Source organism: Manis pentadactyla, chromosome 3 (assembly GCF_030020395.1).
Source record: "Manis pentadactyla isolate mManPen7 chromosome 3, mManPen7.hap1, whole genome shotgun sequence".
Lineage (NCBI taxonomy): Eukaryota > Metazoa > Chordata > Mammalia > Pholidota > Manidae > Manis > Manis pentadactyla.
The window spans coordinates 118,636,372-118,649,852 of NC_080021.1; the positions used below are offsets into that span (position 1 = coordinate 118,636,372).

The 13,481-nt window shown below is 40.1% G+C and overlaps 1 protein-coding gene across 4 annotated transcripts in view; it reads right to left on the reverse strand.

Moving 5' to 3' along the window:
* The window catches only part of NRP1 (neuropilin 1), a 137,138-nt gene that overhangs the window by 69,212 nt on the left and 54,445 nt on the right, over positions 1–13,481 (reverse strand). For all 4 annotated transcript variants that reach the window (XM_036912207.2, XM_036912206.2, XM_036912205.2 and 1 more), the window contains exons 4-6: positions 8,823–9,050; positions 2,764–2,919; positions 741–907 (exon numbers count right to left, since the gene is read on the reverse strand). In XM_036912207.2, coding sequence (XP_036768102.2) covers positions 741–907; positions 2,764–2,919; positions 8,823–9,050 — 551 coding nt within the window. The remainder of the gene's footprint in view (positions 1–740; positions 908–2,763; positions 2,920–8,822; positions 9,051–13,481) is intronic.

A 13,481-nucleotide genomic window follows, 5' to 3' on the forward strand; every position in this document is an offset into this window, starting at 1 on the left:
CAATGGGTGAAACAGTTGAGAACCAAGAACATGAACATCAAGGTTGTGCAAGTTTAAGCACTGGGCATGGAGCCAGGATGTCCTAGAGATCATGGTGCAGAGCAGGAGAGTCAGAGAGGAAGGTAAGGTTTCTGTCATGGAAAGGGTGTCAGAGCAATGTGATGAAAGCAGAAGCAGCGCCCCTAATGAGGACACCACTGTGCACGTTTCATTCATAGACGTGTATACATGATCCTCAGATACCAGGGCCCTCCATTAAACTGCTTCTCCGGCACGTGCTATATAAACTGTATGGAAAAGTGAATCTCAGCCACTCTCTTCCTTTTTTCTACCCTGGGTAAATAAAAAACCTTATTCTAAGATACAATTATTTCATGCCAGTTTAAATGGAGGGTTAATATATTTCATCAAGGAAATAAAAATCTGTTGAAGTAGGGAGCATATTGGTAGAAAACATGTAGTTGTTGGAAAAAATGAAATCATTTTGTTGTTACCAAAGTGAGATATCTGTGCTCCAATTCTGTGAAAATTCACATATGAGAAGGTACACAAATTTTTAGGACGTCATCTGGGTCTGCTTTTCCCTGACCACGTAGAGATGCGATGGTTCTGTGTTGTGATTGCACGTGGGCCTTCTCTTCTCATTTGAAGGCATTTGGCATGGCACTACCTTTGTTCAACAGCCTCTCCAGATGACTAAATTCTTCAACCAAAAATGTGCTGCATCTTATGCTACATACCTGTATCCACTCTTTGTAGGAATCTTCTCCAGGTGTCCACCCGTTCTCAGGATAGTTTAGGCGGGAGCGTTCTGCTGACCAGTTGGTACTATACTGGGAGGAAGCTGTGATTTGGTCAGAATGAATCTCTCCTGATTCCATGCCCAGAGCTTCCATACATTTGAAATCTGAAGGAAAAGAAAAATGGCTCAAAATCATCAAAACATAGGGGACCTAAGATGCATATTTCTTTTTTTTAATCTGTAAGAGTTTCCATAAAGTCTTACAAAAGATGACAGTGAGGGACTTGTGTAGTACTGATACAAGCATTTTCATGGCAAAAATTTCTAAAATCAAGGCTCTGTAGTTCTCATAATGATTAGTTATTTTCTCAACTGGACCCACATTGACAGAAATACTATCAGAAATGTATTCGAAAATGATGGAAATTCTGATTTGTTTTCAAAGCTGAATGTATGTAGATATGTCATGTACCAAAAGTTATATCTAAAAACAATTTTACTGTTTCCTCCAATATCTAATAAAACTGAAAAAGATGCTCTGTCCATCCACAGCCCATACCTGGTAGACGGTAGATCCTAACACCCTCGTTTGACTCTTTGCCATCAGCACTCAGTCTACCTCTCTCTGACTACCTTTGTCCTCAGACCCCGTCCCTGGCCTGGTCATAGTTATTAACATCATTAGTTTATTTTATTAAAATACAAGGGGTAAACTGCAGCATTTCATGGTCCCAAAGAGCATCAACACTTTACAGCATGAAAACAATAATGCTCACAATGATGACCATAAATCATGAAAACATGCATTCCATTAGGGCCTCATACACTCCATGGAACAAGGAAACATGGCATTGATGCAAAATATGATATTGGAAAATAATGAATAATCAACCTTACGAAAATGTGAATCCAAAATACTAAAGTAAATAAAAAAGCTCTGGAGGTTACATAGAAGATTCTCAACCACCTGGAAAAATCTCAACTAACCAACCTTAAACATTTCCCAAACTTTGTCATAATAATTTTATGGCATAAAACGTTTTCTTTCACTGGCTTCATACTTTTAAGCTGAGGTTTATTTGTAATACTAAAAATATTTTTAGGCACTAAATGCATAAATTAATTCATCAAACAATATAAGTACGAATAAGATTTTGAAATTTAATTAGCATTTCTATTTTCCAGTAAAAATTAATCAAATAAATTAGGTATAAGGAAGAGTTTGGAATTGAATTGACCTTTTTATTTTCCAGAACAATCTAGTAGAAAAGATACCAGCGTATTGCTGGACAGGCCTCCAAACACCCCCTATCTTCTATGACACTTTATAACCTGGCAGCTGGAACTGATGAAACAGAATTTATTCATGTACTTTCAGATTTTTTCCCTTTGGCCCTTAAAAGAGCTGGAGACCCATAAATTTTGAGGAAGGGTTGAGTTATTTGAATTGAGTACTTTAATTGGATACAAAAACATACTTTTTTTTCCTGTCATGGAAAGTTATAACAGAAATTAAGCCAAGCTTCTTTTACATGAATATTCACTTTCATTCATGTAAGAAAGAAAAGCAGAATGGCTTCTGCCAGGGTTTTCCCAAACTGAACCACCATGCCCCGTCCCTCCAGATGACTGCTCGGTCCATGAGCTGCCACCACGGGTATGTTCTTATCATCTGTGATCGATACCTGTCCTCTTATGACTCTCAGCCCAAAACATATTTGAGGTACAAAGTAGGTGGTTTGGCTGCATTTCATTGTTTCCAGGCACTATTTTGCATTTCCTACTTTCTATGGTAAATTCAGAGGCTTACAAGTGGCCTTCTCATCCACAAATTGATGGAGAAAGAACACTAAAAAGTTCTTCCTACTGATATTCATAAAAACCATTTAAGAGAGAAAAATAAACTCTTGGCACTTTACTTCACAAAACATTTCTTTAATGTTTCATGCGGCAGCAGGTGTGTGAGGAGGAATCCCAGGGAGTGTGGCTCGCAGGCCTTTGAGAGATGAATAAATACTGACCTTCTGAAACACTGCTCTGCAAGACACTGTAGTTTGCTGAGAAACCTTCTTTTGCTATGGCACTGTCAGTATAAAAAACCATGGACAGAATGCCTGATGAGGAATGGATTCGACCTGGTGTTTTCTGGCCACAGTAACGCCCAATGTGAGGGCCAACTGGAAAGAGAGAAATGCAGACAACATTAAAATGGCTTTTCTTCTACACCAGATGCAAGGATAACCATTTGTAAACATGGGTTGCAGCAGAACCCAGAAGTGTTGTCTTCCCCAAAGCAACCCTCCCCTGGTTAATTATTTTGCAGTGAACATACTGGATCAAGTTTGCAGAGAGAATTTTAAAGTGAGCTCAGAAGGGCAATAACAGACACAACTGCATTCCCCAGCGAGCAAGACTGTTTTCAGGAACAGAACTGAAATGCTTGCTTCAGTTGCAAGAAATGAGATTTGGGCTGTCAACTGGCACCTCGGCATTCATCTCCAGGACCCATCTGCCCACAGTCCAGTGCTGAAAGACTCCAGCGAGGCTGGGATCACTGAGGGCTCCTGGACTTGTCTGTCCTTGTTTCTCCTGCCCTAAGAAGAGATCCTGCATCCCAGGAGCCAGTCCTGGAACCAGAGCAGTACCAAGGGTTTGATCCAACTCTGAGAAACCCTGATTTCCTTCCTCATTCCATCTTTCGGTCCTGGAGCATTATTATGATAAACATCACACACTTGGACAAAGGGTAATAGATGATATCCTACTTCAGGGCTTCATCTGAAGACTAATTGTTGTGACAATTAAAAAATTCAGAAACAGATACCAATAATTAACACATAATAGCAAGTTGTAATCAGAATGAAAGGAAAATTCATCTTCCTGACTTCAGTCCCAGTTTTTTCTCTCCCGAATCTAACAAAGGTGACTGCATTGCCTTCGTGTCCAGTGGCCAAGAGATGGCTCAAAGCAGCCATCTGACGGTGCAGAGCAGGAAAAAAGTGGTGTCTGAGGTGATGCAAGGCTGGAGCACCAACTAAGCTGTCACAAAGTCAGATGGGTAGCTGGCTTGCTTGGGCCACCCCTTTGTGAAAGTGCAATTAGTAACTGTAAGTTTGTGTATGACACTGCAGAAGCCCTCTGGGTTTGGAGCATCTTTCCATTTCCCTGCCCAGATCAGCAGCAAGACAAAAACAAAAAACAAAAAAAAACCCCTTTTTCCTAGGTTTTTTTTCATTGCACATATGGTGAAAATAGACCAGATGGTTTGGACTTAGAAGGACAATCTGGTGTGGACCATTTTCCCCTCCAAGAAATCCATGGTTATGTGCATTTCAACTAAGAGTTATTGCTTTGTTCAGGGAAGCAGAGTAGGTGGGCCTTTCTCCGGAGAGATGGGTCTTCAGAGGCCATGGTGTTCCAAGACCTGTATGTGAAGCTTGGATAAAGAAGGCAACCTGATGAGGGCTGGGAGAAGCTTCAAATGTGATTGGAAAAATGAACCCACAAGAACTGATCTCCCTGGGGCCCCATGTACAGCTGAGTTCCTACTGTTTAGTGTACACAGATCCTAGGCTCACAGATTTTCAGCTCTTGGCCCACTCTTTTTTTTTTTCTTAAAGCAAACTAAACCAAAGTGGTTTACATATTCCATATTTGAGTTAGTAAAAAATGATACTTTGAATATCTGATAACTTCTCCACACATTCAAAGTAATTGATTTGTTTGGATTCAAAGAATTTTCTCTCTGTATAACCCCTCGTTCTCCAACAAACATTTTTTTTGTGTGTAGACTGCTTTGTACAAAGAAAACAAGGAGGCTGACCCATTTAAGGGGAGTTGATACAGACAATCTATAGGGTGTCCCATGGTCATGGACAGTGGCTTTGCATTATGGGAAGAAAATGTTGTTATATTAGGCTTCCCAGTTGGCAGAAGAAAGCATCTCAGACAATGAAACTCTCACTCATTTTTGTTTCTTTTCAGCTTTAATCCGGGCCTCAGATTGTGCTAGTTATTTGCTAGGTTGTCTTTATTCTAAATGAATTCAATGCTTTTTTTCCTTCTCTATGAAGAGCAAAGTTGCCCATTACAAATGCATGGAAATATCTTACTATAGCCATAAACTCAGGTCTTTTCTTTCCTCAAAAAGAATAACATTTCTGGTCTGCAATCTTAATGGGAGGCTTAGAGTTCATTCACACTCCTGTGCTTTTTTCCCAAATTTGAATTCCATTATTGTGGTTTCATAACTCTTTTTCTCCAGTTTGTGGGCAAATTTTTACAGCCTTAATCCTTGGGGTCATTCTCCGATCGCCACAGCCACTGACCTTACCAAGAATACAAGTGTGGACAAGGGAAGCTGCAGTCATCCCCTTAAGCTCTGGCTGGTGATCCCCCCCTCCACTCTCACCCAATTCCTTTGGGGAGGGAGAGAGGGGAGCCTTTTTGAAAGAGCAAACAGAAGAGAACTTGTCTAATGCAGACTCATAATTTAGAGAGTCTCCATGACTCACGGGTTTATAATGTTGAAGACAGGCTGGGTAAATCTGCCTTCTGTCTTTTAGAATATTGCCCCCGGACAGCAGTATGCAATTCTCTTTAGGATCCCTCAAGATAGGAGAGTGAAAGCTTTTTCAACTGTAATACAAAGAAGTATTGAATTTTCCTGAACAACAGTGAGACCTTGGCCTAGGAAGCTAATGCAACATTGATCTGAGCAGAAGTGGATAAAGTATCTGAGCCATCTCCTGTGTATACTCATTTGTGTATTTACGTGAATGGCAGCCATTGGATTTCTTGCTTCCGCTATTGTGGGCTCAGAGGCCAAGGAGATGAATGAAAACTATCACAAAAACAGAGGTATGATTCAAAAATTGAGTCACTGAAGAACTGAAGCAAGCACCAAGCTCTAAGCTACCTCTTGGGGGAAGAGACCTTTGGGGAGCATATGTTCTCGGTTGTGAGGGCAATATAGTGACTGTGCTGTTTAGAAGGTATGCCTGGAACCAGGAATGGAAACACCCCATTTAAAAATAAATTTCCCATTAATATTTTCAATAATTATAACCCTGGGACTCAGAATCACACAATTTGGCTTTCTACCACTTTTTTTATGTGGAAAAAAAAAAAAAGGCAATGATCTACTATAAAGAGGTACTTTCAAAATAAAGTGTTTTGAATAAGTACACAAAAAAGGGGAATCATTTCGAAAAGGTGTAAGACAGGCCATGTGTACTGTCTCAGAATACTTGTTGGAGAGTATCAGGCTGTGCAGCTTTTCCCCAGAAAAAAATTTTGCACGCTTACGTCATGTATACTTTGGAATGCTTATGCCTTATATTTATATCACTTATACTTTGTATTGTAGAAGGTTAATTTTAATAGAAAAGTAAATGAAAACCAAACAAAACTCAACCTAGCTTTTATGAGCCTTATTTCTAAGATCGTGGATAAGTTCTGGAATGTGAGTAACGAGTGCCATTTCAGCTCCGTCCCCCAGCCTAGACTGGGAGCTGATGTCATGTGTTCCTGCGTGGTGTGAGCTAAGCATTCATGTTTGGCTCTGTAATTCAGACAAGAATGGCTCCCAAACCATGTGTAAACTTCCACCAATTACTTCCAGGGTTGCTACTTGTGAATCTATAGAGCTCAGAGGGTGATAGATGGAGGTGGGTGATTCACAAAGGCATGCCTTGGATTTTGAGTTTTGGAGTAAACTGTTTTTCTTCAAAGTCAGTCTGAATCAATGGGTAGTTTTCAATTACTTAGTCATCTAATTTAGTGTTTATGATAAAATGCAACATAAAATCACTTGATGGTTAAAAGCCTTCAGCACCTTCTGGTTGTTGTTTTTGGAAAGCATATCAAAGACTAAAAGCAATTTTGCTGGCAAGGAACCGTTATGTGTTGAACTACTGTGACAAAATGTTTCTGGTGCCACTGAAAAAACCCCAGGGGGAAGCAGTCTCTCATTCTGCCTAAAACAGAGAGAGCTGCTATATAATGTAGGCTGGGTGAGAACAGGTACATTTTTAACAAACATACACACAAATTTTTCTTATTCCAAAGCCAGTTTTCTCTGGGAGTAAATCAAATGCACCATAGTTTAAGACAGTGGTGGATTTGCAAGGCTGATAACTCGTATTGTTAATTGTTCCTCTCTCCAACTCAGTGATTTTCTAGAGCCAGAAAATTACTACTTTGAAAAACCCTTGACACTGTTAACAATGTGCTTCTTTTTGAAAGTATTATAAATAAGTTGGTTGATTGGACCTCCTTTTCAGATGTCAATTTAAATGTAAGTTCTAGAAAAGAAGGCTACAAATTTAGGTTGTGAACAAATAAACCCATTATTAAATGTTCCTACTATTATTACAATACTATTATAATATTGTTTTCCTAATTATTGGATTGAGTTCTTGGGAATCAGCACTGTTTGGGCAGCTCTCATTACTTAATGAAGGAGTTTAGATAAGATCATCATAACCCTATTTATGTGGTAAAAGAGCAAAGAAGAAGCTAAACTAATGGTAACTCACCCATTTACTCCTGTGACAATGTAACCTTTCTCTAAACCCAGTTTTTCTCCAATGCTGTTTACTGTTGAGGAACATATCTAAATCGAATTACACTGATAATTTTAAGTCATCTCAAAGGCAAAAGCAATCTCTTTCACATTATATTTGCTCTTCATTTACAATTCATTTAAATATTCTTTAATACAACTTGAAAATAATAGCTGACTCCACTTTATCCATGGCTATACATCTCTAACTGTATGACTCATAAGAATTTCCAAGCCACCCTTTCTGACCTGTGTAGGGTGTGATCTCTACAGAAACCTTAATAAACCAAACTAAACTAAGACAAGCAATATGCAGCTGTAGCAAATTATTTGATATTATTTCCCTCTGTTCAGAATTTGGGTGTGTGTTTTTTCCATTCACCTCCTATTTCACAAGGATCAAAACAAAAAACTTTCATTGAGCTGTCCATGTGGCTACCACCACCACCTTCCTTTAAATCTTTACTCAAATATCATCTTCTTAATATGGCTTCACATGACCACCCTTTTAAAAATATCAACCCACACATTCCTCTGCCCTAACCCTAGAACTTCTTGTGCCTTTGCTGTGCTTGTCTGCCTCTTTCCCTCACTCCCTCCCTCCTTCCATCCCCCTTCCTTCCTTCCTTCCCTCCCTCCATCCCCCTTCCTTCCTTCCTTCCTTCCTTCCTTCCTTCCTTCCTTCCTTCCCTCCCTCCATCCCCCTTCCTTCCTTCCTTCCTTCTTTTTTTTAGAACATCTCACCTTCTAACAGCCCATACCCATAATTCATACATGCATTGTTTACTGTCTCATTCACTGGTGGCTGTTTACCAAGTAGACAAACAGTGCCTGTTGCATGGTGGGTGCTCAATAAATATTTTTTTAATGTATGAGGGATTTAGATGATAAGAACAATGTAGATAAAGGATGTATTGAGGTGATTCAAACTGCCAATGATAAACATTTCCAAAAGACCAGATAAGGAATCTAAGTTAGGACTGTTCAAACATTCGCATTCCTGTTCTGAATTTCTAAAATTTTTGGCAGCATAATGGATACATAGTTCACCCTTAAAATTTTATCAGGTATTTAACCTCTCTGGTCCTTAGTCTCTGCATTTGTAAAATGAATGGTTTGATTTCATTGATCTCTTAAGATCTCATTGTCTGACAGTCTATGAATGAATGACCAGTAGGTAGGTCAATGAAATGAACAAAATACACTAGTTGGGAAACTATGTATTAGTACCAATTTTATCACAAAAATAGCTATGAGACTTTGCATAATCTTTCATGGCCTCTGTTTCCTTATCTAGAAAATGAGAGAATTGGTCTAGATAATTATCAAGATTTTTTGGAGCTCAAATATTTCATCACTGCTCTCCATAGAGCTACCAGTTTGCTTCATTTTCCCTCCTCCTTTTAACCTATTAAAAAAAAAAAAGAAGATGTGTGTATCATGACACTTGTAATAGGATCCCAGCGCCCTTCCCTCAGAACCTTCCCTTTTCGGAGATGCTTCCTGTCTTCTTACCATCGGGGAATCCATCCCAGATTTCTAGCCGGTCATAGCGACAAAACATCCCCCCTGGAGGATTTGAGTCAAGCTCCAGGTCAAAGCTTTCAAATTCCAGGATAATCTCTGACATCTTTGGTGCAAAGATAATATAAGTGCATTCAAGGCTGTTGGGATATTTTTCAGGGAATCCAGGGGACTTTATCACTCCACTGGGTGTTGTGTAGTTCTGGGAACATTCAGGACCTATGAGTAAAAGAGAAAAAGGAGCACAGTGAAAATTCCACTTGAATGAATTCCCCATTAAACAACCTGGGCAAAGACAGCATATCTGTCTCAAAAAAGCCCGCCATTATAATCATTGTCCTAATCACTCATTATTCAGGCTTTTCACAGCAGTGACAGGCATAGAAAGTCAAGTTCAGATTTACTGTGTTCACCTTAGTTTTCCATTTGTGTGGAGCAATTTAAAAACGTCTGCTGTTGCAGAGAAAAAAATGAAAAATATAAAATCATGTGGGAACAATGAATGAGTAAGCTGCAGAAATCTCAACAGAGCCCTAGAGAAATAATTATTGCCCCTTCAAGCTTAAATCTTTAAATCTTGAGGCTGACAGCCCTTTATTGGTGGAACAGAACATTTACAAAGGCGAGGGGGAGAATTCAGCAGAGGGAGTTTGGGTTTCAGATTCCTACACCAGCAACTCAGTAACTCTGCCAGATGTGACCTCTGCCTCCTTGACAAACTAAATGTGAAAGGTAATTCGTACATATACCCAGGGTGAGTGACTCATTCTGCGTGGTGTTGACACAGGTGTGCCAGTAACGGGTGGCTGTTGGTGAGGGCACATCAAACTCTGATTACAGGCTGTGTGGCTGGAAGTCACCTGATATCAATGTTGACATCCTTATCTTCCTCAAAGTATCAGATACAGTGCAATATGTTACTTGAGAATTATATGTTAGTATATATGGGTGTTTATGAAATGTCCATATTTATAATGCATAATTTTAATGACTATTCAGCGTTATCAAGACTTTACAAATTATGGTGATTTGTGATTTCAATCAGGCAAGCACATACCTACATACATCGTAAGTTGACCTTATGACTGTCTGAAGGCCACACTTTCAATTCATGGTATCTAGTGCTAAACAGGGTGGTACTCATCACAAAACTGGAAAACTGCCCGTCTACATACATGTTAGCATTTCAATCACCAATGCTCCATGATTTTCAAAAAGCTCTTAAAGTTCTCTGGGACTCAGATATGGCATGGCCCTTCTGAATCTCAGGATCCAATCTGGGGATGTTTAGTTCAATAATTCTTTTCCTTCACCACTGTCTGACTGATAGGCACAGTGCAGTGACATGCTGGATTCATCTCTAAATAAGGAAGTATGTTGAGATGGTTCTGAACTTAATATTCTCCCAAAGTGCCAAGTATGAGAGGCAACATATTAGACATCGGTGCAGATTAAGTTTATCTAGTGAATCTCTGTTTAATGGCTAGGGTTAGTAAGCCAAATCTCCACCCCAGTCCATCTGGCAGCTATTGAGAAAAACCAATCAATGGCTTTCTCCCTATGTACATATTAGATGTCCTTGGTGCTGGAGACACAGAAGAATCAAACTTCTTAAATGTGCCCAAGAAACCTGGTCTGTAGAGGTCTGACTTGTTTGAATACCTCCCAAAGCCTTCTCAGAGGTGGCTTCCCCTTCCCCTTGATGGCTTCAAATGTTTATTCATTTGATTCTGGTTAAAAGTTGTTAGCATGGCATTTTGCCATGTCGATTCCAGGTAAAGAGGTTACAAAATGTGCCGTATAGTTTATAACCTGTGTCTAAGTTATTCGGTGGCTTCTGAGATGAGTGACTGCCCATCTAAGCCATTAATTCACACAGAATACATAGATGGTATTGGGAACCCTTTGACTTCTAAGACGTAGGAACTGTGACTTTGGAGACCTCCAAACTCATAGGGTAAAAAAATGCTTTGAAAAGCAAAGAAAACAGCAGGGTTTAATTCAGGCACTAATATTATCTCCCTTTTAAAAAGATAAAGTTGTCCAGGTGAGCTTAAGATTTAATGAGAGAAAAAGAAATGGCAGGAAATAAGGGCATACTCTCAAAATAAAAGAAAAGCCAACATTTTCACTGTGCCCTTCTCACATCAGATTCCTTTGGAAGCTAAGCCAGGTTTCCTAAGGTATGTGATGAAACCCAGAGAAATTCCATGGGACAGTGGAAGAGGACAGGGATGAGAACCCCTGATCTGAGTGCCAATCTTCTTTTACCATTAACCTGCTGTGTCACTTTGGGTGGCCTCCTCCCACCCTTCCTGTTCCTCAGATTCTGTGCATAACAAATGGGAGGTGGGTTTTAGAATTAAAAAAATCCCTTCAAACTTAAAAGATTTTGTCATCTTCTATTTCCTCCATTCTACATCAAAATGTGTTTTAACACTTCCCTGATCCACTGGTGTGAGTTTGCCACAGCTGAGCAAGCATTTCCCCAAAAAGCACCACATTGAGCATGGGTTCAGGGAGTCTGTGGTGTGCATAGGAGCCCGTGTGCCTAGGCGTGGATGAACTGCTGCCGCCCGTGAGGCACACACAACATCAGCAGGCAGAGGGCACCCTGCTTTCGACATTACTTGTGAGACTAAGAGTACTTCTGTGACTAGGTGAGGGCCATGTTTTGTTGTTAATGACAATAAAGTTGGATACTAACAAAAGCTAAGATACTGTCTTTGGGATTATATTATTAAGTATACAGACTCTTAATCAAATAACATATGAAGTGATGAAGGCTACTGTCAATATGCTGCTGCCCTTCCCCACACGGAGACCCTAGAAAGAGTCTGCAGCTTCTTTGGGCATTTGGGCCTGGGTCACCCCATGGAGGGACAAGGGAAGAGTGAAGGTTGGGGAGGCTTGGGTTTCCCCAAATATTTTAAAGAAATTTCGTGATGTGAACGGGAATAATTTTGGAGCTTGGGGCCTAAGGTTTCAGCATCTGGGAAGAGACAGGTAGAAGGGGAAAGTAGAGTGACTGGGGAGAGAATGAGAGTGTCCAAAATGCTCCAGGAGGCATGAGAGTGGCCTTGGTGACTGTCTGGCAAAGGTGGTCTTCTGAAATGCAGCCTCAGGGACTCTGTGATGGCCTAAATCTTCCTTAGCACTGTAATCTGTTGCCAGAAAACCTCAAGGTTGACAGGCAAAAGGTTAATTTATTGGTTCAACTATGATTAGAATAATTTATGTGATTTAAGGAGACTTGAAATTGCTGCAAGAAGTGCTTCAGTTTTCAAAAGAATAGTGATTTGTGGATCCTCCCACACCATTCTGAGGAAGGAATGCCCAGGAACCTGTATGTGCATGCAAAAATGTCATATTTGTTAGTGGCTTTTTGTGGAGTCTCTGTAAGGGCTATAGTATGTGCAGTGAGGGAAAAAGAGAAACGTTTTCTTCATTTTTCAGGTGGTACCAATCTAGTTGGAAATTGAAACATACACACATGAAGAAATTCTAAAATAATAAGAAACATGTTGGTTAGTGAAACATATGTGTGTGGAGGGTGGTAGGGGAAAAAGTTGGGTATATGTCTAGAAAAAGAAAACAGATTAATTAGGAAGAGCTTCCTGAGAAGACTAAGTTTAGAGCCAGGTTTCCATGCAGGTCAAGGACCTAAGCTATAGGAGGGCAAAGAGTTTGAAATCTGCAGGCACCAGCTTTATCCACAATCACCATAACATCTAGTGTCTACTGAACACATGTTTGGTGATGGGCACTGGCACAAGTTTTCCATGTTTTTGTTTCACCTAATCTTCAGAAGTTTGAGCTATATTCCTAGTCTCCGTTTTTCAGATAAGGAATCTGAGGCTATCACTCACACAGATCATCTGTGGCAGCATTAAAAATTCACATTCAGGTCTGCTGGACTCTGCCCAGTGTACTGTCCTGAGGCAGGAAGCCAGGCAGTGTGCTTGTGTGAGTAGAAGCTGGAGAAGACGGGGGCAGCTGATGTCAAGCCTTGAGCTTGACTGATGGCACAGTGAGGCTTGACCTAGTAGGTAACAAACATCTGCTACAGGCATTCTGAGGACAGAGGCTGGATGACTGTGAAGCCACGTGTAGGATAAGAGGACATAAGGAGAACCACAGATCGGGCCAATTTGGTGAATGGCAGTGGGCAAAGAGAGGAAGCTGTGACATGCCGAGAAATTTGCATGAAAATTCAAAAGAACTAGAAGTGTTATTGTCTATACAGAGGCAAGAAGAGAAAGAACAAGGTAAGGCTTCAAGTCTCAAGGCTGGTGTTGGAGAGCCGGGCAGGCAGATTATGGGGTATCTGAGGTTAACAGAAGTGTAGGGAGCAGAGATCATTCAGAAGGAAGATGAAAAATTCTTAGTGACTTAGTGACTAATCTCTCCTCTTTCAACCATCTTCAGATCTTAAAGAAACACTGAAAATGAAAGGCTATTCTTAGCCCTTTTTCTAATGCCTTTTTCTTTGATAGTGCCACAGGCAGGTGTGTAGGCAAATGTAGAGGTGTGTGTGTGTACATATACATACATGCACAACATGATCTATATAACAAGTACAACAGCTTTCGACACAATATGTACTTCTGTCACATCTATGCATACTGATGTCATATGTGTACTATAATT